We start from the raw sequence: 27721 nt of genomic DNA on the forward strand, positions 1-27721 counted from the left end.
TATGAGATAATCAGTTTACCCTGAACCAGGGGCGTTTCGTTTCTGAAATATCCGGGGCTTAGCCCAGAAGAAAAGGGAAAATGCGGCAACAAAAATGGTATGCTTTATTGCGCGTATTTTTCATAATGCTTTACATAAATCTACAAAATACGCAGTTTATTATAGCTTTAAATAGCTTCCTGACTGCTGTGCTGCTTATCTCCAGACATCTCAAGTTCCATTCAAGTTATTTCAGAGTAAAATGAATTCAAGTAAGACAGACCTTACATATATAAACTTAGCACAAAAAGTAAGGAAATTTGTGTTTGGTTGATTATTTCTCTGTGGTAACATAACAATGCTTTTTGGCAATAATTCTTTATACCGTTGGAAAGCCTGTACCCTTTCAAATGTTGCCCCATTTGTAAGGAATATGCACTTGTGGGATGAGCAGCAGAGTTGAGTATGAGGGTTGCGCCCACGAAAAATCTTCTTTGCCAATGCCAAGCAGCTTATTCTGCCATTGAGTCATTTGGTGTTTGGTTGATTGGATGATTTAAATTTGAAGAAACAAGACCTATTGGCAATGGTCACACACTGCTGTGGGATGGCATCCCATTCTTCAACCAGCATTTATCGCAAGTCAGCCAACTTGGTTGTGTTGGTCACTCTGGCACGAACAGCACGCCCAAGCTGATCCCACAAGTTTTCAATGGGGTTGAGGTCAGGCCATTCCATCCTTTTCACTCCCACATTCTGGGGGAAGTCTCTGATAAACCCCGCCCTGTGGGGGCGAGCGTTGTCATCTTGGAGGATAGAGTTCGGTCCCAGACTGTGGAGATTTGGGATTGCCACTGGTTGCAGAATCTCATCTCTATATGTCTCTGCATTGAGATTGCCTCCAATGATGACAAGCCTTGTTTTTCCAGTGAGGGAGATGCCACCCCACACCATCACACTGCCTCCACCAAAAGATGTTAGTCAATCGGTGCAATCAGCATAGCGTTCTCCGCGTCTTCTCCACACTTTGACCCTACGATCCAACTGCCGTAGGCAGAATCTGGACTCATTACTGAACATAACGTTCCTCCACATGTTCAGGTTCCAGTGCATGTGTTGCCGACACCAGTGCAAAAGGGCCTGACGGTGAAGGACAGTCATGGCAGGACTCCTGGCAGCCCTATGAGACCGGAGATTGGCTGCCTGTAGTCTGTTCCGGATTGTCTGGGCAGAGAGCCGACGGCCATATCGTCCTGCAAACCTTGACTGCAAATCTGTAGAAGACAGTCTACGGCACCTAAGTGCTGACAGGGTGATGAAACGGTCTTCTTTGGGTGTCGTCTTCTTGGGACGCCCACTTCGCGGCCTGTCATTGACATCCCCCGTTATATGGAACTTGGCCTTCAGTTAGGAGAGGGTACCAGGGCTCACTCCAAATAATACCGCAACTTGGTTTTTGCGTAACACCAGCCTGAAGTTGCCCAATCAGGTGCCAATTAGGCACCTGATTGGCAGCACCTGGGGGTACCAGAAGCTCAAAACAAGTGTCAATAGCAATGGCAAAATAACCTGTTTGGCAACGGCAAATTTTTCATCGGCGCAACCCACATACTCAGCGCTGCTGCTCATTCCACAAATGCATGTTCCTTACAAATGGGGCCCCATTTGAAAGGGAACTAAACAGGCTTTCCAACGGTATAAGATTTATTGCCAAAAAGCATATATATATATATATGACTGGAGATAGGATAGGTTAATTCACTTGAGGTGGTAAACTGCAGTCTGGTTATGTTTTTAAAGGTCCCATGACATGCTATTTTATGTATTCTTAAATATAGGTATTAGTGGGCAACTAACACAGTATTCAAAGACGTTCCCGAAATTCAGCCGTGGTGCAGAGTTACAGCCACTCCGAGCCAGTCGCACATTGAGCTTCCCCTAAATGCGCTGTTTTGGTGTCTGTAGCTATAATGCAAATGAGGAGGAGCGAGGGGGGTCAAGGAGGAGGGTGGGGGTGTGGCCCTGAGCAGCTTGCAGCCACGGGTCCATGCGCTGTTTACAGTGGATGTATTGCAATGGCGAGGCGCACACAGACTTTAGCCGTGTTCTGTAAATATTCTAGAACACACGGGAGTCCTGTAGCGGCCAAAAGCTGTGTGAGCCGATTATGAATCTCAAATGACCGCGTTGGGTTCTCCGACGTTCCTGGTTCTTCCACGTCCACATCAATGTGAAGTAGACTGAACCGCGACAAGGAGGAGAAAGGGATTGTTGCCGGGCAGCGCTTAGGCACCTCCGACTCTGGCGGTGTTCCCTCAGCGGGGCTCAAGCAGGAGACATTCGCCGCCAACAATCCCTTTCTCCTCCATGTCGTGGTTCATGTTCTTGAGGGAGTCAAATCCAAAGTTCCTTCCCCCCAATCCATTCTCAACCTTGGCTGAGATAACCCCCACTACGAGTCTCATTGTAGAAATACCAGAGACGAGAGTCTGACGTGTTATGCGCCATAACACCAAAAGCAGAACAGTTATCCAAATAACAAGGAAGTGTACAACACTTGTGTTACAGTCCTGGAGCTCTATATCTAAATAATATCATATAATACATTGATATCTATATCACATAATACAAATTATCACGGCCAAAAGCTGTGTGCGCCTCCAGACAATATTATGAATCACAAACGACTTTGTCGGGTTCTGTGACGTCTCTGGTTCTTCCACTTTCACATCAATATGAAGTAGGCTGACCGCGCGCTGCCTGCTGCCGGCTGCCTGCTGCCGGGCGATGGTGCCTCGCGGCAACCGGCGGCATGTCGCAGTTCATGTACTTCAGCGAGTGAAAGCCAAAGTTCCTTTCCCCCAATTCCTTCTCAACCATGGCTCAGATAACTCCCACTGTCTCGTTGTGGAAATACAAGAGACGTCAAAGAACCGACAAGAAACACTTGCGTTACAGTGTGTGTATTTACACGCACACATGTGGCGCTAGCACGGTCGTGTCTCATTGGCGGGCCAACTTCTCTGGGCGGGCCAGGCAGAGTAAGGGGAGGAGCTTAGATGCTTTATAACGACATAAATAAAGACATTCCAAATCAGCGCGCTTGAGCCTCCGTTTTTTCAAAGGCGAGCAGAACAGCTAGTGCTCGTTTTACACCAAACGCAAGTTTTAGCCACTGGGGGACCATAGGCAGGCTAGGGGAACTCATATTTAGGTTAGAAAACCTCATAAAGTGAGGTTTTCATGTCATGGGACCTTTAAATCGTTTATTCTCTTGCCAGAAGGACTATCTAGAAGAACTAGGCTATTATGAGATGCCCCAGGAATCCCCAGGTTTATTTCTAGTGTAAAGCAAGCAAAGAAAAGAAAAAGAAAAAAGAAAGTTGATTTTTATTTAACAGCCCGGCGACACCACTGACCTGAACCCTCACAGGCTACAGATGGGCCATTGCGTCATTTACAATTAGACTTGTAGACTAGTATTGCTTCATATACACTTTTATTTACACAACGCCAATATTTTACAACACACCACACTGTGTTGTGAAATATTGTGTTTTTACATTAACAGTGTTTTTGATTGTTTAAAGTAATTTGAGGGTTTGAGGGTTGAGTGACAGATGACAACGCAGTCGGTAGGATCTCTGGACAAAGGGTTCAGTAATCCACCATGGACCAGTGGCCTGTTCCCATGAGCACTTCTGGAAAGAAGAATATCATGGGGCCATTCCACTAGTTTTCTCCTGGTGAACCCCCAGGGGTCCTGCTGAAGGGGTCCTGGTGAACCCCTAGGGCTCCTGAGGAATCCCCGGGGGGCCTTGAGCTCATCTAATCACATACATCGCCCCCTGGTTATGGTATGAAGCAAAAAGTATTTTTTGACCTCTTAAGCTCCGGAGCATGTGTTTACTTAGGCTATTTTGTAAGTTCCTTTAGAATTATAATTACAAATTATTAAACTAAATACACTATATATAGTGAATACATATTCAATTTATTTCCTAATATATATAATCGAATTAATGAGTTCTAGACAAACACACACAATATGTTTTCGAATGTAGGGTAAATTGTAGCTTTGAAATGTTGGATTTTTTAAAATATCTTATACAATATTTGACATGTGATATTGTTGGTTAGGTCTAATATGTAATGTGTCATTCCTTACTGTATAATCACATTGACCAGACGTGTGTGTACATATCTGCAGTGTCACAGTGGGCGGGACCTACCATCTCATTAGCTCCCGTGAGCAAAATAATGACGTCATAACACCGCGACACCGAGAGAGCTGCGAAGCTGTGAGCGAGCATTGGTTCTGCTTCTACTGGTCGGATATTAATTCATAGCTTCTTCACCATGCCTTCTACAGGTCGGATATTAAGGAATGTTCGTTTAACCATAGGTACTTTATTTAATGTTGGAATGACACGAGGACCAATGGTTACACCGGTCAGATTAAGGAGGTGTTCAGTCCATACCAGTCCAGCTTGTTCAGTGGTAAACCCTACCAGAGATGGCCATGGTCAGGGAAAGGTTGCTTTTTCCACCACGTCGTTTATTAACAGCGACATTGTGGGAAAGGTTGAGTCAACGCATTATCATCTAGTTTACACATGCAAGGTAACATGTCTCTGTTACTGTTATGTCCACTGGATACTCTGTTTGTCTCCTCTGTTTGCTAACCCATTCAATCATGTTGCTTTGCTCGATCCATTTTGAATGATTGCAGGTTTGTTCCACAAGATCCACCAAACGGATCTCTAAACACTCCTACCACAAAGGAGTGGTTATAGTGAAGTGTTCAGGGTGCGAGAAGAACCACATCATCGCTGATAACCTCGGCTGGTTCTCTGATCTCGAAGGAAAAAGGTTAGTTGAAGATGGGCAAGATTATCATTTTGAATGCATTCTATAGCTAAACTAGATAATATTAAATAAACTAACATGCATGACTTTATTGTCAGTGTGCATTTAGAACCGAAAAGATGCATTTGGAGTGGATCCATTTTTGCTCGACTGACATGTTGACACGTTAATCCAAATCGTTACAATGAATACAGATATGGGCCATTAAAGCGGTGAAATCATGCTTTTCCATCTTTTCCTTTAGTCTGCAATATGACATATGTCTACATGTTTACGTCTGGTATACTAGAAAAATCGGAGTCGAAGCCAGGGGGAATATTCAAGCCCACCGAGAACGCCCCTCAATAAGTGCGTGAAACAGCTTGCTTGCGCGCAAACTTTACATCCGTCACAGTGTGAAGTCAGACTGTGGTGTGCGATGCTGAAGTGCAGAAGTCCCAGCTCCCAGCTAATCGCAATAGAGGGCAACAGTGTGGTACCGGAGGTAATAATCCCATTAATTTCACCATAGAGGTTTTGATTAAAGGTTGGGTATGAAATTCGCTTTTTTGGCAATTTTTGCAGAATTACTTGAAATCCTTATCATAACCCACTTACAGCCACTGAGTTAGAAATACTGACATGAAAATTAAACAAGTCAATCATCTGTGGAACGGGCAGGGCTCGAAAAACTCCAGCCAATGATTTCCAGAGCCACCGAGTTGCATTGGACAGTAAGTACGTCAATCAAACGGTCGTACTGCACTCCCCCGCGCCCCTTGCACCACCCCTTCGTGCAGTACTCGTGACCCAGAGCTCGTGACCCAGAGCAAGCTCCTGTTTGCTGTTATCCTGCGGTAGCTACTGGAACTAGTTAATCCACATTTGGACCTAGCAGTAGAAGACAATTTCCATGGCAGACAACAAGACGCCACCATCCCCATGTTGTTTTTTTAATGTTGCCATGTTGTTTAATGAAAACCTACGCTAGCCTGGCTCGCTCTCGCGCATCTGTTCGCGCTCGTGCATGATTGCGCGTCCAGGTACTTGGAATGGGTGGAGTCAGAGTCAGCGTTGAAGGAGAGGGGGTAGGACCATTTGAGTTGTGTATTTTCAAAATCTGCTGGCGTTTCGCAAATCCCATACCCAACCTTTAAAAGCAATGATGTCGTAACCATCCAAAGTTTACTTACCACGCGCCGGTATATTGTTAAACGATAGTATATGCTCCTGCAGGAGCTACAAGTTAAAGACGTTAACATCTAGGTTTTAGAAAAACAAGTTTTATTTGCGATGTCTTGAAACCACTACACTACCCATAATCCTAAAGTATGACACGATCTGTTCGGTCTTTGGTTGGTGGAGCCCGCTGTTGCCAGGAAACGATTGCGCCCGCAAAAGTCAAGCCGTGGATGAATGCTACGGCGGCTACTGAACTCGTTCGCTTACCGCAGCAACCAGGATTTAAAATAATGGAAAGTTGGAGAGTTGTTGTAAAAGCTGTAGAGGAAATGAGCTCTACGTGTTGAATTATGTTGATATATATAAAAAAAAAGAGAAGAAAATATATGATATAGCACTAGCAGTGCCTTTTAGTAATTTTGGAGTATAAAGCTAGGAATGCATAATGTTGAATGAATACGTTACTGGAATATGAGATTGAATTCACATGTATTAAAAACAAGCAACGTTATCACGCGACACGCGGTGACTGCAGTCAGGAACGGTGTAGTCTCGCAAAGCCAGACCAAACTACAGCAAGTAGAATGGTCTGGAACCACGCTACCTCGAGCCGTCTATCTGTGGGGAAACTGGGCGTGCCTGTTTTTATTTCTTTGAACCAATCACAATCGTCGAGGGCGGGGCTAAGCCCGGGAAGCAGCAGCGGTGTCCATGCAAAATAGTGCCGGGGGGAAATTATTTTGAACCGGAAGAGCAACCGGAAGGGGAGGAGTAGCGGTGAAATCCGACGCTAGGAAATAGACGCTGTCCACTTCCGTTCAGCCAGACTAGGAACGGTGTAGTCTACGTGATACGCAGGTATACGCCGTATACCCACTAACGCTCCAGGATTTCCGTATACCCACTTAAAAATGTGCACGGATACGCATCAATCGTTTTCTGACAGAACTTTTAATTCAGTGTTTATTTTTCGCAAATACCGGTTGGGTATAACTGCAATAAACCACTTTTAGCAGGGGAAGTTATCTCCTACATTCACCATTCATAAAATGCCCCCTGCGTGCTCGCACTCTGCCCTGTCTCTGTTGCGAAGCTGCCCCCTGCATCTCTGCATGTTATATGGCGGGCCAAGCCCCTCCCTCTCGCGCTGTGATTGGCCAACCACAAAGATTTAAAGTTAACAGTTAAAACTATAGTTATGTTATTATAACTCTAAGTTCTATGATTGTAGGCGTAGCCGTCTAGGCTTCGCCTTATGGGCTTGTCCCGTGAAAATGTCAAACTATGCACCAATCAGCGTGGGCACCGCCCACATTTCCCATGGTATTGTCTATATAAGGTGGTGTATACCGTCGCTCATCCTCCATGATTTTCTTTCAGCATTTTGAGGGTACAGCAGGTGGGAAACTAGACGGCTACGCCTACAATCATAGAACTAGAGTTATAATAACATAACTATCGTTCTATTTCATGTAGGCTACGCAGTCTAGGCTTCGCCTTATGGGCTAAGGTGAAGCTGCGAGCGGAGCCCGATAAATGTACTCCTGCTGGACCCCAGTCAAAACGACTTAAGTCACCAGAGCACATTAAGACTCAAAAAGCCAAGGAAGTGTAAAACACAACAGCTTAATAAAAAACTAATTCCTCCTAGATCAAGCAAGGCAATGATCAAGAGAGAAAAAAGTGAGTCTGTAAAGACTCCGGCTCTAATCCGTGCTTCATGGAACCCATGAAAAGGAAAAGAAAAACCAGAGCAACACGGTTTCCATTAGGTCCGCTACCACCGGGGGCGGAGCTACGGAATCCGGCTCGCCAATAAGGGGTCTCTCTCGGCCGTTTCTTATTTGAAAGAAACGGCGGGAGTGCCATACTGGCAAACAAAACCACCTGACAATTGGCGGGCCAATAGAAAAACTCCTAGCCTGTTTTTCATTTGAAAAAAGGTGGGAGAGTAAGACTGGTAGTCAAGTCCAACTCGCCAGCCGGCGAGAGGAAATCCAACCACGCCGCTTTAAAGAAGATGTCTATATTCCTAAGCCGTAAAAGGGGTCCCGGACTCCAGCACAGAGTTGCCGAGTGAACCCCTGGACATGTCTAACATGTAAAAACGGACAAAGGGGCCGGGGGAAGACCAAGACGCAGCCGCGCAGATGTCTTCCACCGAATCGCCCTTGAGTAGAGCCGTTGAAGCAGCCACACTCCGTGTGGAGTGAGCTTTAACGCCCAACGGTGGCGCCAAGCCCTGCCGAGAGTAGGCTAAGCAAACACCCTCACATATCCAGCGAGAAAACCGCTGCTTAGAGAGAGCGCGGCCCCTACTAGCGTCACTAACACACAAATAACTGTTGTGTGGAGCGGAACGCGGCGAGCGATTCACGTAGCAGAAAATAATTCTCGACCGAAAATAACTATTAATGTTCTTCGGGAGGAACGTATGATTAGGTCTGAGCAACGCAAAAGAGCTGTCCTTGTTTAGCAACAAGCAACTCGGGCTGACAGACAGAGCGGTTAGCTCACCGGCCCGCTTGGCAGAAACCAATGCCAACAAGAGCGCCGTCTTAAAGGACAGGGTATCCAAAGGGGCCTGAGAAAGAGGCTCGAAAGGATCCCTGGACAATCCGCAACACGGTGGGGAGATCCCAGCGTGGTGTAAGCACGCGTGAAACAGGTCTAACCTGTCTAGCCCCACGCAAGAATCTCTTGACCAGTGGATCTCTTGACCACAGCCTGCATGGCCAGCCGAAACGGCTGCCGCATAGACCTTGATAGTGGAGAAGGCCAAACCTTCCTCCAATAAGTTTTGCAGAAACGAAAGCACGCTTCCCACTATATTGAGATGGGACAGCGTGGTTCCTCTCACACCAATTAGAGAAGGCGCACCACTTCGCCGCATAGAGGGAAGAAGTAGAAGGCGCACGAGCACTCTGAATAGTGTTGATAACCGTCTCAGGCAAACCTTTGCCCTGCAGGATAAACCTCTCAGGAGCCAAACCAACAGCCGTCCCGAGACATCGGGCGGGTGGTGCATCGTCCCGTGGGCCTGTGAAAACGCATCCGGCCTGAACGGTACCGGCCACGGCGCCGACCGCGAGAGTGCGGCCAGCTCTGGAAACCACAGAGCTGATCGGTTCTCCGGGGCCACTAATATCAGGGACAGTCTCTCCTGTCTGACCCGTTCCAGAAGAGGAAGGATCAGCTGGAGCGGGGGAAACGCATACAAGACAGCCCGCGGCCAAGGTGTGTGTGCCAACGCATCTACCCCCAACGGGGGGAGATCCCGAGGGCTGAGGGAGAACCACCACCTGCAGTGCGTGTTCTCCCTGGACGCGTAGAGGTCCACCTGCGCCGTCCCGAACCTCTGCCAGATCAGTCTGACAATGTCGGGATGTAACCGCCACTCGTCTCGGCGGGGACCGCCTCGAGACATGAGGTCTGCCCCAGAGTTCTGGGCGCCCGCGATATGCAGGGCTCTCAGACTGAGGAGATACTGATGAGCCTAAAGCCAGAGCTCGACCGCCTTTCGGTGGAGAGCAGGGGAGCGGACTCCCCCCTGTCTGTTGATGTACGCCGACACGACACGCTGTCTGTCCTGATCAGAACGTGGCGGCCGCGCACCAGGTGAAAGAAATGCAACAGCACTTTCCTCACAGCGTCGAGCTCCAACACATTTATGTGTGCTGCAGGGGGCGTGCGCCACTCGTCTCCGACCGAGTGAGAGGCACGTTCCTCCCCAACCCGTCCATGAGGCGTCCGTGAAGACCACCACATAGGACGCCACCCTACCCAGGGGAACACCCCTGAGAAGGGCGGAGGGTCTTTTCCAATATTCCAGGTCTGGCGACACCAAACGGGGAACGAGGAGCACCCTGAGCTTGTGTCGACTGGGGTCCAACCATTGGCGAGCAAACCACCGCTGGAGTCTGCGCATAAAAAGCAGACCCAGGGGGACCACGGGCTGGGCAGCTGCCATCAGCCCTAACAGGCGCATGGTGGACAGTGCGGTCACGTTTCTGCAAACGCAAAAACGGGAGAGCGCCGACAGGATGGCGTCTCGCCGAGGAGGCGAAAGCATCGCAGTCATGGTGGCTGAGTCTAGGCAAAGCCCAGAGTAGACTGTCTGCCGGCTGGGGAGCGGGGAGCTCTTCTCCCAGTTGATGGGAAAATCCAGGAAGGAGAGATGGTTTATCACCAACATGGTGTCCCTTCTCGCGGTCTCCTCTGAGTTGCTCAGAATAAGCAGGTCGTCTAGGTAGAAGAGAATCCTCTTTCCCTGACGCCTGAGCGGTTCCAACGCCGTCTCCAGACACTTTGAGAAGGTGCGCGGAGCCAGGGAGTAGCCGAACGGCAGACACTGGTACTCATACGCCATCCCCATAAAGGCAAAGCGTAGAAACTTCCTGTGCGCCTGCCGAACAGGGACGTGGAAGTAAGCATCCTTGAGATCCGGGGATGTGAACCAATCGCCCTCTCTCACACACCGGAACAACGCTCTGACAGTGAGCATTCTGAACTTCCTCGTGGCAACGAATCTGTTGAACACGCGAAGATCCAGAATAGGTCTCTTTTCCCCTGACTTCTTGGAAACCAGGAAGTAGGGGGAATAAAACCCCTACTAGTAGGGGGAGACTCGTGAGGGGGAACGACAGTGATGGCCCCCTTTACCAAGAGACGTGCCACCTCTGCTGCCAGAGCCGTGCTCGCAGCCGGGTCCCGTAGCGTGGTCTCCAGCAACCCCATAAAGGGTGGGGGACGACGGTTGAACTGTATGGGATGGCCCCATCTCAACGTGGTGTACAACCACGATGGTAGAACGCACCGCCAACAAACTGTCTCTGGAGGCGGTCGGGGGGCAGCGGCTTTTCGTTAGGGCGCCATCCGGCACCCGGACAGAGAAGCGCTGCCAGGGGAGGCTCCAGGGGAGGGATCCCCTTCGCCTGAGTATCGGCCCACCCCTCCACGTTGGTGAAATCCGTGAAGGATTTTCACCGAGGCCTTCAGGTTCGAAGGGTCCCCACCGGCAGCAGTGAACAGGTGCTGCACATACGGGAACAGGGTCACTGGGTAGCCCGCCGGGAAGAAGATGGGGTGTGAAAGCACTCGCCCTGCATATCATCAGATACGGCGACGAGAGGCGGGGCCGGCATGGGAATCCCCTTGATGGCCGCCGCCTCACCCATGATCTCCAGAAGAGATTGGCTATCCGGCGCGGTTTCCCACGTTGGACGACGGTGGCGGTTGTAACCCGGGAGCAGGAAACACCGGACGCCGAGTCACCGAAGACGTCGTCCATGGAGGCGTCGTCGTCGGCGTCGATGATGCCGTTGTCATCGTCCAGATCAGGGCCGGCCCTGAACAGGTCGATGGCCTCAGCGAGGTCCACCGCAGGAGGAAAGAAGAGATGCCTGGAGAGGATCCCCTCTTCAGGCAGCTCCGGCAGGCGACACAGGAGACGGGGGCCGCCATAGCAGCCGCGGCGTGGTTGGCGCCGAGGCACCGAAAGCACGCCAAGTGCCCGTCACCCGGTGCCAGGGAGGTGGGACAGGAGGCGCATAGGGGTCCTGAAAAAGACCTAGCTCCAGGAGCGCTCTCAGGTGGCCCTGAAGAGGGCCGTTTGTCCAAGGCCTCGCCCGAGCCGCTGCCACCGGCTTGGGAGATCCGTTTTGTCAAAGTCATCTTAATGTATTCTCGATTTTCCGCTGATAAGCACAAGTGCAGAAAGAAAAGAAGAGGATGAGCGACGGTATACACCGCCTTATATAGACACGATACCGTGGGAAATGTGGGCGGTGCCCACGCTGATTGGTGCATAGTTTGCCATTTTCACGGGACCAGGGGCGGCCTTCCCTACAGGCGGGTTAGGCGGCCGCCTAGAGCGCCATCTAGAGGGGGAGCGCAAAATAATGCGCCCGAAAAAAAACAAAAAACACAATTATATATTTTTTCCCTCCTGGCGCATATTTTTGCGCCCCTTCTATATCTCCAACCAATATTTTGACATTAAAAAAAATAAATCTAACATTGGGGTAAAATGAGCCAAAAATCGAAAACGGAAGGGGAACCTACCTCCTTGGTTTCGTCAGAACATGCTAGTACTATAAGGCGTTTGGTTAGAGTGTTTTCAAGAATCGAGGATCAAGAACGAAATCAAGAAAATGAAGAGGCAAAAGCCATCCGGGGCGCAATTTTTTCCTCCGTGGATTTTATTCTTGAATTAATGTTTGTTCATCGTTGCGATCGTTGTTGTGTTTATGTGAAAGAAATGCAGTTACAGGGCAAAACTGTTTTTCAAGGTTGCAATTCAGTTTTCGTGGGGAATTAACAAACTTTTCTTTATTTTTTTATTTATTTTTTTTGCGGAGGGGGGGGGGAGCGCCAGGAGTGAAGCTCGCCTAGAGCGCCAAATGTGCTGGGGCCGCCCCTGCACGGGACAAGCCCATACGGCGAAGCCTAGACGGCGTAGCCTACATGAAATAGAACAACTGGTTACAACGATAAAAAAACACAACACAAACACTTAAAATAGTCCCAGGCTACATGCTACAAATACATTCAACATTACAATATGAAAAGCAAACTAGACTATTTCAGTGTTTTAGTTAGTTATAAGCCTGGCCCAAAATCTACTGCTGCCGCTTCGGTTGCAACAAATGCCACTACCAGAGCTACGGAGACTAGCAAAGACACAACAGAAAAGTGTGTGTGTGTGTGTGTGTGTGTGTGTGTGTGTGTGTGTGTGTGTGTGTGTGTGTGTGTGTGTGTGTGTGTGTGTGTGTGTGTGTGTGTGTGTGTGTGTCCAGTCCTCCCTTATTAATGTGTATACCACATAACAAGTAGTCAACAGAATATATTATTATATTATACATTATTAATGAGATAGATCTGTAGAACTATCTAATAATTTGCTTTTTACTAATTTCTTTCAGAAACATTGAGGAAATACTTGCTGCAAAAGGAGAGATGGTTAAACGAGTAGAAGGAGAGTCTGCTTTAGAGATACTGGTAGATGAGACGAGTCAAGACATCTCACAGCAAGATCAAGACAAGGACACAGAAGATTTACATAAATAATATTTGCTGTTGTGGATTTAGATAATAAAATGCCAATGTTTAAATGTATTTCCAGATGCAAGTATCCCTGCTGTTGTATATGTCCATGTTACATTACAAAATAATTATAACTTATAAAATGCATTTTTATTATTCTGCTTCGTTCTGCCTTTGTTGAACTAAACCCATTCAGGGTTTAATTGCAGATGGTTATCATATAGGAGTGGTAAGCCGGAAAACAAAACAACGGGTAGGATCTCAGTTTAAGTTTGGATACCTGGGAATCGAAACCAAAAGTTCTGCAAGGAGATTTCTGCGGCGACCAGGCTCATCTCGCGATAGACGCGCCCAAGTATTGCGAGAACAGCTCAGTGTTGTGAAGCCACCAGCTGACTTGTTGGGCTGCCTTGCAAACATACTTTTACCCTATCTGGAGATGGAGGTTCTGGGAACACCGTTTGAGGCTGAAAGGCCACGCCACAGTCCGTTTCTTATCGGAGTGAGCGGGGGAACAGCCAGCGGAAAGGTGAACGTTAAACTCAGAGAGCCGTTGTTGAGTAGGACTACAGCACCGTAGGTCAGACCTAGCTTAGCTTAGCATGAAGCTGCTACTGTCAGGCGTTAAAACACGCCCCTCGGTTGGCAATCACTGTTATTACAGAAATGCACAGTAATTGGCTAGGAGTAATATGCCATTAACGTTCTATACTAATAAGTGCATTAGCATTCAGCCAACGCGTGCAATGTGTTGCTAACAGCATACTTTTAAAAGGACTTAAAGGGAAGTGAACCCGGTGGATGTGTCTGGTATGGTGTTATATATATCTATATATATTGTTGTCTAAGTGGTACTTGAGTTATACCGTCTACACATACAACAGGCCTACATTCATATGTGTTTGCCAGCCAGTGTGTGAACGTCCCCGTTACAGGGTGCGTTATTTTCGTGACGTCTTTGGTATTACGTCACTCTGTGACGTTCCGCCCGCGGGACGTGTGTGTGTGTGTGTGTTAGAGCTGGAGCTCCGCCGGTCGATGATGGCGGGGTCCGAGCGATAATGATGCTTCTCGCCACGTTTAGTCTGAAGCCATGGTGTGTGGCTCTTTAAAACTCAAACAAAGAGGCTGCTGAAGTATCACCGAGGGCTGTTGTTTGGTTGTAACCATGGTAACAACACGCCCCCTCCTTCCTTCCTCTAACTACTCTTCATTGGCTTGCTTTGTATAAAAATAAATACAGATGCAATGAAAACAACATAAGCAGGATAAATCTATTCTTTCGTTTCATTCCTTAAACAGTCGACAGTATGCGGCAAGATCATGGAGCTGCTCGGTCAGAACAAGGTGGACCACCGCCAGAGGAAGGTGGCCATTGTCAGCCAGGACAGCTTCTATGGGGTCCTGACCCCAGACCAGAAAGCAAAGGCAGTGAAGGGCCAATACAACTTTGACCATCCAGGTAGGCGACTTATCAAATCATAATTCGGCCATTGATCAGTAGCTCAATTCCGTTCTTTACAACCTTATCAAAACGGAACTGCCATTATTCGAACAAAATTAAAACATCATGGTAAATGTTCTTATCACCTCCGTAAAGTCCATTTGGCTAAATGTACATGTGCCGTTGTATTAAACATTGTATTTGTTTTGGTTGAAGATGCATTTGACAACCAGCTGATGTACAAAACCCTCAAGGACATTGTGGAGGGCAGGGTGGTGGAGGTGCCGACATACGACTTTGTGACTCATTCTAGGTTAGACCTGATCTGATAGTTCACATCAAATCATACTCTGAGTGCACTCTAAGGTTGTGGTGCCATTTGTAGATTGAAACCGTTTGTTCCTCTCAGACTGGAGAACAAGATCACGGTGTACCCGGCAGATGTGGTGCTGTTTGAGGGGATCCTGGTCTTCTACACACAGGAAGTGCGTGACATGTTCCACATGAAGCTCTTTGTGGACACGGACTCCGATGTTAGGCTGTCTCGCAGAGGTATTGATATTAAAAAAGGGGGCTTGGTAGTGGTTAGGGCATTCGACTCCCAGCTGATAAGTTCCTGGTTCAAACTCCCAAGTATCCAGCTATCCTGGGAAAGACGACCCCTTTCCTCTTATTAATGATATCCAAAAAAGTACTCTCCAAAAAAAGTAATGCAAGTCACTCTGGATGAGAAGATTGTGCTAAATGACCAGTAGTGAAGACATTGTTTCACTGTTCTGTTTTTGTTGTCTGTAGTTCTCCGTGATATGAACAGAGGCAGAGAACTGGAGCAGATCCTTTCCCAGTACACAACGTTTGTCAAACCAGCCTTCGAGGAGTTCTGTTTGCCCGTATGTTACTGTACTCACCTGCAACCTCTTGTTTTGGCCTCAATTATACCCTTCACCCGACAAATTCAACATGCTTCATGTTTGCTTTTGTGCCCTTCAGACTAAGAAGTACGCAGATGTCATCATTCCAAGAGGAGTGGATAACATGGGTACGTTGGGTTCCTTTTCTCGTTCAGGGAATGTCAATAGTCCTCCAAGTTTAACACAAGTTCTGCATGGTGTTCTGTTCCTTCCCCTGCTAGTGGCCATCAACCTGATCGTGCAACACATTCAGGACATCCTCAACGGAGACCTCTGCAGGTGGCAGCGCGGGTCGCCCAATAGCCACGCACGGGGCCTGAAGCGCGCCATCTCGGAGCAGGCCGACCCGACGGGGAAGAGGATGCTGCTGGAGCCCAGCAGCCGCCCGCACTGACAGGAGGCCGGGAGGGAGATCCCAGAGCCTACTGGTCAAGGTTTTTATCATGGGCAGAGACTGGATCCCCACTTTTTATTCTTTTTAACTGGACGCCAAGTGGTTATTTAGAATGTTTTATGATTGACACTTCACACGTAGTACTTAAAATAAAATGAATACTGTCTTCCCTTTTTACCTGTGGAGGTGTGGTTTTAAAGTATTTTCTTAAATGGAGGTTGAGACTAGGATGGTGTTCAGGTGAATGTTTCATATACATGTGTTGTTGTACAGCCTTTTAATGATTGTACATATTGATTTGTTTTTTGAAACAAATGAGCCTATATTTAGACACCAGTAAATACATTAGCTTGATGCGTTCCGTTTTATTTTCATATAAGCTTATTTAATAAGATATGAATATATATGCCTGCCTATGCTGCTTATTTGTCAGTGTTAAGCCTAATATGTTAAACAGTTTATGGCTAAATTGTGAACTTTTCCTGGCAGAATTCTGTGAAAATAAAAATGTCATGCTTCACTGTAGATGTTCTGATCATTGTGCTGCTTACTCTACATAAAAGTATACTTACATATGCAAGTATGTAGGGTAAGTGTTTCCCAAGAAGGTGACATCACAGGCACATCCAATATGTATAGAAACTGAGCTGTTTGTTTATTGAATAGAGGACAATGTGATGTGTTGGTGGACCTTGATCCCAAAGGGGCGATCCAAGTGGATCTACAACAGCATACGATGGAAGGACCAACACACGAGTCATGAGGACTTCAGTCACGCGCAGCCTCTCAATCGACCCCTGACCACTAAATGATTTCCTTGATTGCCTGGTGGTTTTTGACTAGTCGAAAAATGGCACAAGATGATTCAGTATGACGTACATAGATCACAGCATCTTTAGTAATTATGAGTTTTTTTAACTTGCTTTTTTGTAAGTGCGCATATAAACGGCACTTGGGAGAAGCGAAGCTCTTCTCACAAGCATAAACATCCTTTTTAAGAACAAAAGGAGCACTGTATATAATACATATAACCATACATGATTCTGACACACAATGTTTTCTTAACAAACGTATATATCATAGGTTCCAGTCCCTTATGTGATCTCGTTTCGTAATGTAGTCTTCGTTCTGGCGTCACAATTCATGGCCGGCTGCCCTCAAACACTGGGAAGAATATACTTGGTTAGCCAAACTTAAGCTTCTTGGCGGGAAGTGTCAAAGATGACCAACAAATGGCACATACATAAGGGCATGGAAAAAGGAACACTTGGAGAGGGTGGGGGGGAATTTATGGACCATTCACCTCAATCTGGCATACATTGCAAGTCCCGTGTCTTTAGTACACAGAGGACAGGGAGAGGAGAAGAGCTATAGTTCCATAAGGTCTCCCTGTCTGCTCCGAGTCATTCAGTCTTGTGCCTCTCTTGGCACGCAGCGTCCGGGTCACAGAACTGCTCCCACAGTATCCCATAATATAATCTCCCAAAGAAATAGATCCACGGGGTAGAAACCTTGGCTGGACTCATATCTTAAGTCTGAGGCTTTTGTTCCTAAGTCCCCATTCTGAGTCTCCCGTTGGCTCTGTCTCTCTGCGTGTGTGTGTGTGTGTGTAGTAAAGTGGAGTTAGTGTTATCATGAAGCACAGTTGGAGGTCAAAGGCCCAGCAGGGGGCAGAGTCTTAGGTCTTCTCCTCGCGCTCCGTCCGGCGCCGGGTGATGTTCCTGGGCTTGATCTTCAGCGAGAGCTCCCAGAGCGCCTCCTCCGCCAGGTGGTCGCTGAAGTCGTTGAAGAAGCACACAATGTCGTCGTTCCGCTTCAGCTCATAATGCCTGAAGTGATTACAGTGTTGGATGTATTGAATTAGTACAGACATACAATGCACAGAATTGATTTTATTTTTCACTATCAGTATAGGACACCACTGAATGTTTCAAATCCTTCCTAAATATCACTGACTGTTGGTTAATCATTTGAGGAAATCGTCCACCTTTTAAACCTTGTACTCACACTTGCTGGAAGCGCCGCATGCTGTCCAGGATGTTGAACTGCTGCCAGCGTTTGGAGAAGTTCACCTTGCCGTCGATGAGGTCAGGGTTGCCCAGGTGGACAAAGGTCAGGTCCTGGAGAATGAGTCCCCTAGAAGGTTTGAACGGACAGAGAGAGAGAGATCATGCGAGGTCAGACCTTAACGGGATGCTTTGCTTCTGCAACACGTATCTTCAGATTGACTCAAGAATGATTATTATATATATAATCATTTAAAACGTTATCCTGGTCAAAACTTAATTATGGAACCGTCCTACAGAAGGCGCTATAGTCAATTCGCTTTATTCTTTTCAGCCACATTCATTTAAAGGGGACATTATCATACCACCAAGTGTGAGTGTGATTAGCCTTACAAGCCGTTTCGAAAATTGGCCCCATGACATCACTAGTGGGCGTGTCCACCTAGAAACGGCTTGTAAGGCTAATCACACTCACACCTGGGGGTATGTCCCCTTTTAAAACAATGGTGGACACAGAGAGACCTGTAGAATCAAAACCCCCACGGTGCAATATTTACAGAGTCCCAATGCACATCGTATCGGCACTCCAACATATCAGTATCATCATATGGTAAGGTCCCTGGCGTCACATCTCATTCACACATCAGCACACAGGGAGCAGCCAGGCGGGGAGACCTACAGGTACGGGATACAAGGAGGCTCCACCTCAGCCAGGGCAGCCCTGTAGGCCCTGAACGAGGAGGAGCTGTCGATCAACGTGCAGTATTCCTCCAATCCCTGTGGAGAAAGGAGGAGCATGAGAGGCCCGCAGCACCACACATCATGTGTATCATCAAGTAGTTCATCTTTAATCAGCCAGTTCATTTTTTGCCCAATAAGGCAGCTCATTGGCAGTGTTGCCAGATGGGGCCAGATTTCCTGCCCAATCTGGCAATTGGTTTATCTTTAATTGGTCTGCTAATTAGTCAATTACCTCTGAGGTCTGTTTCTGCCATTCCAGTCTGCGGATAGGAGCCGAGTCCAGTGCTGAGAGGATGGCCAGGTAGGAGTTGAAGTTGTTTAACTTTCGTAAGTGCTGTGAAAAGCCAGGAGAAATGTGAGGGGCGATGATTAGCCAAGTACAACAAGGTCGCTACATGGTGTGTTTATGGGTCTTTTCACAGTCAAGTTCTACCTTCATTATTTTGATGAACTTGAGAAGCAGCTTTTCGCGGTCCTGGGCTTTCTCCTGCTGAATGATCAACGAGCGCACCCTGACAACACAGAGGGACGATAACAGTTACGTACAACGATGCGTGTGAGTCGTTGATGTTCGTCTATGTGAAAGAATAGTCCTGAAAAAGATGTGATGGTTGGCTCCAGTATAACAGGGCAGTCTGGTGTTTCTGCCTTTAGATTCCCAGCCAGACGGTTCTGGGGGGCCCAATGCCTGGAGTGTACCGGTAGGCTTCCTTAATGACATGAAATGGGCCCTGTCGAACGCTTTTCATTTCACATCTCAGACGCCTTACATAACTGAGCAAGGCCCGTTCCCATCTCCCTGCTCCTTAAAGGGGACATATGGTGTGAGTGTGATTAGCCTTAAAAGCCGTTTCTGCCCCATATGACATCACTATTGGGCGTGTCCACCTAGATCTGTGCTGGATAGATCGGTCTACCAGCCTACCCAGTGGACCGAAGTAAACGTTGCTCATCTATCCAGCACAGATCTAGGTGGACAAGCCCCCTAGTGATGTCCAGGGCCGTCGGACTTCGGGTATGAGGTAGACAGTTGTTGGGGGGCCCAAGGCAGAGGGGGGCCCATGGAAAAAAAATAAAATAATAATAATAATATTTCTTTAGAATTTCCCACCACCCCCTAGTGGTAGGAGCGCACACTGCGCTTGCGGCAGATTTATCGAAACGGCTTGTAAGTGGTAAGGCTAATCACACTCACACCTGGTGGTATAAACTGTCCCCTTTAAGGACATCTATCAAAGAAAACTAAGAACTTGCTGAAAGTCGATTTGGATAAATGCATCTGCCGAATGACCTAACAGCTAAATAAATGTGAATGTGTCGCACCAGTAGCTCATGTTGTTAAAGTGCTCGGTGAACTGGGTGAGGTTGGGACTCTTCTCCTCATTCTGCTCCTTGGCCCAGAGCAGCACTTCAGGAATCTGTGGTGAAGGAGGACAAAACAGACAAGTTACAACAGGCGCAGCAAGGGGTAAATCTCACCGCAATGCAGGGGAATTCCTTCAGTATGAAAAACAACTCACAACACATTCTCTAGTAGCCTCCATACCTCAATCTTGTAGAAGAGTTCTGCATCTAGGAGAGTGAGTTGATCTGCGATCTCATGACTGCGGAAGTCATGGAGAGTTCCTGGCCTGGAATCACAAGGAACATCAATTATATTTTGATCTGGTAGCTTTGTGATAGCTGCTTCACTAGACAGCGACGCAGGCCTTAAAGTTTAGTATAGAATAATTAAATTGATCATAGTCGTTTATCTGACCAGGTATTAGAAAATTATGTATTTAGAAAATTATTTATGACCAACTCTGCACAAAAGTAAACCGTTTAACCACATAATTGTGTCCTCCTTGTATTTTCCCTTCTATAGGACTTGTATAATATGACGCCACACAGCAATGAGCACCTCCATGTGGGAAGTATAGGAACGTTATTGGTAGTAATGGTGTTTTGGTCGTCTTACATTTTTTTGTCATTATGAGGGGAGATGTTTATTAAACTGCAACAGCGTTTGTCATGCAAGACGTTGCAATAAAGTAATGATTAGCTTATGGTAAATGTTGGTTTATTTAGTATCAACAAAAAATCCCATATTGCATTGTGATGTACAAGCCCTTTAGCCCATAGCCAAATCCACATTGTCCTATTGTCTCCCAAACCACACTGCTGCAAAACTGCACCCTTACAGAAAAAGGTGTTATGTCTTCATCGTTTCGCGACATTAAAAAGCTATCTATTGCACATCCTGATAGTTAGTGACAGTAGTTGTGATATCCTTTTCATACTGATGTGCATGTTGAAAACCAGGGATAAGGGACTTGCACTTGTTAATGTGTCACATGGTCGCTCCTAAAATAGAAATGCATAGGAACACACATAAACCTCTAGACACATTGACGTGGTCCACACAGCTCTCAGCATCTGTGGGTACAATGTATTCCTACGGAGTGTTGAAGCCCGACTTAGCAATGATGCTACCTATCATTGGTGCCACCTGGGCCTAGCGGTCCGCTCAGATTCTCCAATTTGACGCTATGGTCAGAATTCAAACATTCTTTACTTCGGCACTGACCTCTCGAAGCGCATCCAATCAGATTACGCCATTGTTAGATGTTCCATAACCAACGGAATATAAATGCCAAGGGCTGCCTGTTTTATAAAGGAAAAAAAACACTGAACTGTCTGTTGGCTGCCTGGCCGAGGACCCGACCAGTCTCTTTCCTCATATGCTCACTCCTAGGCGTCGCCTACATCCAAAGCCTAACAGTGGCATGACCTCGTCCGCTAACAAACGCTCCTGAGCGGGTCTGTACCTGGCAGAGACGCCGCGGGCCGCCAGGGGCTTGAGGGAGTTGGTGTAGCGAAGCTGCTTCTTCTGCTCCACCTTGTCCAGGATGTTCTTGCGGAGCACGCGGGCCAGGCTGAGCTCGCCGTTACACACCAGCCGGAACACCAGCTCCATTAGCTGCTTCAGGATGTCCTCCGTCAGCTCCACCAGGCTGGGGGAGAGATGAGTGGATGAGAAGAGAATAAGCCTGACCTACTCCTTAACAACATGGCTCTCAATGCAATGGAACTCGCTTTGGGTCGGAGGTTCATTTAAGTATTGTAATATCAGCATTGTAGTTGTGAAAGATAAAGAAACAGAGGTTGAACGGGATATTACAATTGATAATGTGACAAAGTATTAATAACTAGAAATGCAGAACCAAAAGAGGGCAGTAGCCGCTCCTCACCACAGCTCGTCCACCACCCGCACCAGGACGAAGAAGGTGTTCTTGCTGACCCTCTTCTTGAAAGTGTCCGGACTGTGGCAGAAATTGGTATATGTGCTTCGTGGTTAAGGACGCACACGAAAAGACATGCTGCGTGTGTGTGAACACACTCCTGTTCAGACAGAGTTACCATGGTGCATTGTTTTTCGGTTAAGTAGCGGCAAGACAAAACAAAAAGACAGATTTCAAAAGGCAATTATTACCGAATTACTAGAGAAATGCTGAATCTCAGAAATCTCTAAGTATCATTACACAGGATACCCCTCCCTAATCTCATTCCAATCAGGCTCCTTTTGAAACACACAGCACCAACCAACCACAGAGACCGGGAGCACTGCACCGCCCATATATGGGATTCTCTTAAAAAACAGTACAGTATAGATTCAACACAACTGGAAGGACGGAGACACACATACTACTGTACCACTGATGTCTACCCAGGCCCTCCGTCTATGAATTAGTAATAAGGTGGATTTCTTGAAGGATATCTGTAGTGTAGCTTCTTGATGAGGTCCTCTGGGCTGATGAAGGTCCTGTATGTGGTCAGGAAGGCCTCACAGTACAACACCAGATCTACACACCAGAGAGGGAGCAGAACAGAGTCAAGCTGGGCTCCCTGGAGGGTTCCTCAAGTTCAGCCTGGGAAGCCGATCAAAGCCTGACCCAGAAGCCCAGAAACACACATCCACACACACATCTACTGGACCAGTAACACACATATCTACTGGACCAGTAAAACACATCCACACACACATCTACTGGACCAGTAACACACATATCTACTGGACCAGTAAAACACATCCACACACACATCTACTGGACCAGTAACACACATATCTACTGGACCAGTAAAACACATCCACACACACATCTACTGGACCAGTAAAACACATCCACACACACATCTACTGGACCAGTAACACACATATCTACTGGACCAGTAAAACACATCCACACACACACACATCTACTGGACCAGTAACACACATCTACTGGACCAGTAACACACATCCACTGGACCAGTAACACACATCCACACACATCAACAGGACCAGTAAAACACATCCACTGGACCAGTAACACACATCCACACACATCATCAGGACCAGTAACACACATCCACTGGAGCAGTTACACACATCAACACATCCACTGGACCAGTAACACAGATCCTCACAGACTGGACCAGTAACACATCCACACACAGAGACTGGACCAGTTACACACATCAACTTGTCCAGTAACACGCATCAACACACACACACGCAGACTGGACCAGTAACCCACGTCCACACACACATCCACTAGACCAGTAACACATCCACACACAGACTGTACCAGTAACACATCCACTGGACCAGTAACACACATCCACACACACAAACTGGACTTGTAACACACATCTACACACACAGACTTGACCAGTGTACCTTTGCGGTCCGTCTCCGTGGCGTGGACTAGCAGGATGTCCCCAGACCCAGCGCGGACATCAGGGCCGTCGTCACTCTGGAGGGGAAGGCGGCGGCGGCGGAGGAGAGGACCAACCATTCATAAACAATATGCGTAGAGCCGGAGACACAAGCAAAGGTACATCGTTAAACAGGAGATTACAGTTAGCAGCGCTGCAGTGGAGCTGCACATGCAGCTCTTTCCCCATTTGCTGTTCTCCTCCCTCCCTCCCCTCGGCCGCCCCCCACTCTGACTGCCCCCTCCCCTCCCCCCCACCCCACCCCTCCCCTGTCCTGCACCAGCTCAGAGGATGACGGAGGCAGAGTCTACCTCACTTATGAGGCTCTTTGTGAGCTACAGCATGCCGATACATCCCTCTCTTTAGACACTATCACTTTCTACCCCATCTGCATCTCTTTTCGCTGTACATGTCCTCTGGAAGAAAACTAAAAAAAAAAGATTTTTCTGTACATAATCAGCCTGGCACACAAGCACGTCCATCAGACTGCACCAGCAGGGGGAGAGAAGAGAGGCGCTATGGGGTTGGGCATAGTAATTGGTAGTGATACAGTTTCAAAAGGCCGACTGCAGAGGGCAGCAATGGCTACAGTGTAGTGCGTCTGTACATCCACAGCCTGAACAGTGTCACTGTACGGCCTTAACATCCATGACTCCTACCTCCTGCTTTAGTGTTATCCTGCTCATGATCTCCTTGTGGTCAATGAGGGACAGCTCATCCACCTCCTCATCATCACTGCCTGCCGACGACGTGGACTTCAGCCGCCTACACACACACACACACACACACACACACACACACACACACACACACACACACACACACACACACACACACACACACACACACACACACACACACACACACACACGTTAGCATCCTGACCAAGGCTCGTTAGAGTGCTTAGTCTGGCATCACATTCTTTATGGAGTCCTTACCTTTCTTTTTCGATGGCCTCTTTGCTATTGGAGGAGGACATCTCAGGGGCGGGATCTGTCAGCACATCGTCGGCTTGGATTGGCTCCTGTGCGGGAGGGGAAGGTTTGGCGTGAATGAGGGGTTCAAATCAGGGACATTTGAAGATGGGATGGGATGCCATGCAGGGGCTGAATGAGGAGCATAACCACTGAACCCCCATGGTCCCACGCAGGGGATAGAAGGGCTGGCGGCCTTCAGTATGTCACCAGGATGAGAGTCAAAAAGGTCAAAGGAACAGAGCATCGCGCACACGCGCACACGCGCGCACGCACGCGCACGCACGCGCGCGCGCACGCACGCACGCACACACACACACACACACACACACACACACACACACACACACACACACACACACACACACACACACACACACACACACACACACACACACACACACACACACACACACACACACACACACCAAATCCATTAAGCATTCAGGTTTCTTACACAAGGGGATTTGACGCCAACACACACTCACACATGTACACGGGCACAACGGCTGTTTTGGGAAATGTTATTTGAAGACTGATCAACCCACTGACCCCATGAGGAGGAGTAATGCATGGAGGAGGGATATATGACGACAACGTTCAAACGGCCCGTTTGTAGCCCGGTCGGGAGAGGGTAATGGAAACCACCGGCCAATCAGAAACAACGACACACGGGTGGACTTGTGAACGCGAGCCACACCAGGAAACACCCAAAGCACCGACACCCTGGACCCCAAGGCATGCTCCGGGAGCGGGGGCCGGTTCAAGATGCAAACACATGGGGGCCCGGAGCGTCCATGACTTACTTCTTGTTTTCCTCAGTATTTTATATGACGTCACACACCCTGAGATGATGAAGGGGGGGTTTGAGTGGAGGCGGACCCTTAAGATAAGACATGGCGATCTCGCCGGTCTCATCACAGCTACTTACTCTGAGGGAGAGCGGGAGCTCCCCATTGGCCTGGCTGGAGGAGTACAGGCTGACGTAATCCCCCTCCCCGCCCTCGTCACACCCGCCCTCGCTCTACGGGGACACAGGAGGGACACACACACCACCAGCGTGAGGTGGGGGGGCAGCGGGCGAGGCTGGGATGGCAGCGGGCAGGCGGGGAATGTGTGTGGCAAAGGATAGCAGTAGCCTACTGCTACGGCAAGGGGGCCATCTTTATTAGGATTTAACTACCGCTCACGACCACCAGGTGGCAACAGGGTGCATACAAAGTAATGCTAGTTGTAACTGAAATGCGGGGGAGAAACAAACAACACATGTAGTTAAAGACGTAAGGCTAGGGTTCTTCAAGAGGCGGTAATCAGGGAGCAGCGGTGTGATGGCGATGATTATGACAACAAGATGCCTGTAAGCCGATGAGTCACTATGTTTTCAAGTCAACATCAGACAAGGCTTCAAACTAAGCAATAGCTAGAGGTTAAAAGGTCTAACATATTAAAAGGCGCAATACTAGCATAAACATATGCAACCCAAATTGTTAAACATTCATAAAGGGGTAGTTGCTTCTTTTCTTTCTCCTTCTCTTTCCTGACACATGGTTTCTCGTTCTCCTCGCTGCCTTGGTCGTGCCTGGTGTGATTTATCTGTACTATGATCTCACCGCTGAGGTGTGGAGAGAGTCAGTGAGAGAGGACTCGGAAGGAAGACAGACAGCCACAGAGCCCAATGAGCCGGCCAGTGAACCGTTGGGCCCGCCCCCGCTGCCATCCAGAACGGTGGCATTGGTCAAGGCCACCCGGTCCAAACTCTGTGATTGGTTAAGAGAATGAAAGCAGGAAAAAAATTATAGTTCTGGAGGTATTAGAATCAAAAGTGTTAAACAAAGACAGCAGGGGAGAGAGGAGCAGATTGGAAAAAAAGGTTCGAAAATATTACCAAGAAAACAATGTAGATCTCCTCCTTCAACATCTCCTGACTCACAACCAGTCTGTAGTAACTATAGCCCTCGGTAGAAAACTCGACGCACCTACCACCCCAAATCTTACTCTTTGCCAGCCAATATATGCCAGGGAGAGATATTCTCCTTGTTCAAAAGTGTCAGTGCACACAAGGTTATGCACAGGCCAGGTTTTGATTCAAAAGTGTGTACATGTGTATGTATGTGTACGTGTGTGTGTGTTTGTGTGTGTGTGTACACGTGTGTGTTTATGCATGTGTGCGCATTTGTGCATGTGTACGTGTTTATACGTGTGTGTGTGTGTGTGTGTGTGTGTGTTTATGGGTGCGTGCGTGCGTACCGTGTATGTGCTTGTGCGTGTGTGTGTGCGTGTACGTGCGTGTTCATAGAGATGCCTGCCAGGAGAAAGGCCCTCTGAAACGTGCTGCAACGAGTTGTAAATACCAGCTCTGTCTCAAGCACAGCGGCCCGTAGCTGTGCATACATCACACAGATCACTGATAAACACTGGTCTGTTGTAACTGGCGTTTGGGGATGTTAGCGCTAATCTAGTTTAGAGACAGTGTCAGTCACATAACATCAAAACAATAGACAAGACAATTTGATGTGCGTGTTCAACCAGACATGCAAACACCCGTGCCGGACTAGATCCTACCATAATTCATCCATTCCAGATAGTCCTTTGTTCTCTTGGAACCCCCACCTAGCATGCCATGGGGGGTGTAGGGAACGCTAACCTTACAGAGGATCTGTCCGACAGCGGGTCGGGGGACAGACGTGGGACAGGGAATGCTAGGGTGGGGTGGCAGAAGGCTTGGGGTGGGGAAGTTGGCAGGGATGGGGCAACAATATGTGGTAAGGGCAGGAACACACAGACACATTGGGTGGTGAAGAAGATCAGAAGGAAGAGAAGAAGACTGGAGGAGGAGGAGGAGGAGGAGGAGGAAGGGCAGCAGGATCAGGAATGTGTGTTTCCCATCAGCTTCCATCTGTTGCCACATTCCGTCCCCCCAGCCATGATCCTTAAGGGAGCGACGCACGCCACTGGTAGCCGTGATCCCACACAGCCAGGGGTCAGCGGGGTCAACCTCCCAGAGCCGGAGCTAAGCGCCTCCAGCCTATAGACAGAGCTACCACTCCACCAAGGAGCAGCACACAACCGTCCGTGTGTCGGCCCAAAGCCCTGTGAGTTCATTAAACCCTGCAAGCAGCTTTGAAGCAGCCAGACTCAAAGATGTCCTGAAACTTTCTGGGTCTTTTTAAATTATATTTAATGGACTACGTGTGTTTATTATAATGCTTTCCTTTGTCTAACCAACCCAACTGACCCATTCTCACTCTCCGTGCACCATCCTTTCCGTCTGAGTATAGGTGTAGGTTAGCAAACCGTTCCCTGACAAAAAAAACACCACATGGACACGCATATGCCAACAACGCATCTCAGAAGCGAGCAAATGGCCAAACACATAAGTACATAGTTCACCAATTCTTCCAGCAATAAGCATAGCACAAGGGCAAAGGAGTTCAAATAAACCTCACACAGTCAAACTA

At 47.9% G+C, this 27721-nt stretch overlaps 2 protein-coding genes across 4 annotated transcripts in view; one reads left to right on the forward strand and one right to left on the reverse strand.

Moving 5' to 3' along the window:
• Positions 1-13315: 13315 nt before the first annotated feature.
• uck1 (uridine-cytidine kinase 1) lies at positions 13316-16761 on the forward strand. The gene is made up of 7 exons (XM_056579008.1): positions 13316-13582; positions 14356-14515; positions 14714-14810; positions 14907-15049; positions 15293-15387; positions 15488-15536; positions 15630-16761. The coding sequence occupies exons 1-7, from the start codon at positions 13493-13495 to the stop codon at positions 15800-15802; spliced, it is 807 nt and encodes a 268-aa protein (XP_056434983.1). The 5' UTR covers positions 13316-13492; the 3' UTR covers positions 15803-16761.
• rapgef1b (Rap guanine nucleotide exchange factor (GEF) 1b) overlaps positions 16320-27721 on the reverse strand; it is a 48316-nt gene continuing 36914 nt past the window's right edge. For 2 of the 3 annotated variants that reach the window (XM_056579003.1, XM_056579006.1), the window contains exons 12-24: positions 24228-24313; positions 23949-24054; positions 23252-23327; positions 22306-22394; positions 21783-21871; positions 21360-21545; positions 20096-20180; positions 19873-19967; positions 18983-19061; positions 18782-18883; positions 18488-18585; positions 17810-17938; positions 16320-17631 (exon numbers count right to left, since the gene is read on the reverse strand). In XM_056579003.1, the coding sequence (XP_056434978.1) occupies positions 17481-17631; positions 17810-17938; positions 18488-18585; positions 18782-18883; positions 18983-19061; positions 19873-19967; positions 20096-20180; positions 21360-21545; positions 21783-21871; positions 22306-22394; positions 23252-23327; positions 23949-24054; positions 24228-24313 (1371 nt within the window). In that variant the 3' untranslated portion in view covers positions 16320-17480. Of the gene's footprint in view, positions 17632-17809; positions 17939-18487; positions 18586-18781; positions 18884-18982; positions 19062-19872; positions 19968-20095; positions 20181-21359; positions 21546-21782; positions 21872-22305; positions 22395-23251; positions 23328-23948; positions 24055-24227; positions 24314-25194; positions 25288-25873; positions 26021-27721 lie in introns of all 3 variants that reach the window. The other variant, XM_056579007.1, reaches the window with a different exon arrangement.

Source organism: Gadus chalcogrammus, chromosome 19, assembly GCF_026213295.1.
Source record: "Gadus chalcogrammus isolate NIFS_2021 chromosome 19, NIFS_Gcha_1.0, whole genome shotgun sequence".
Lineage (NCBI taxonomy): Eukaryota > Metazoa > Chordata > Actinopteri > Gadiformes > Gadidae > Gadus > Gadus chalcogrammus.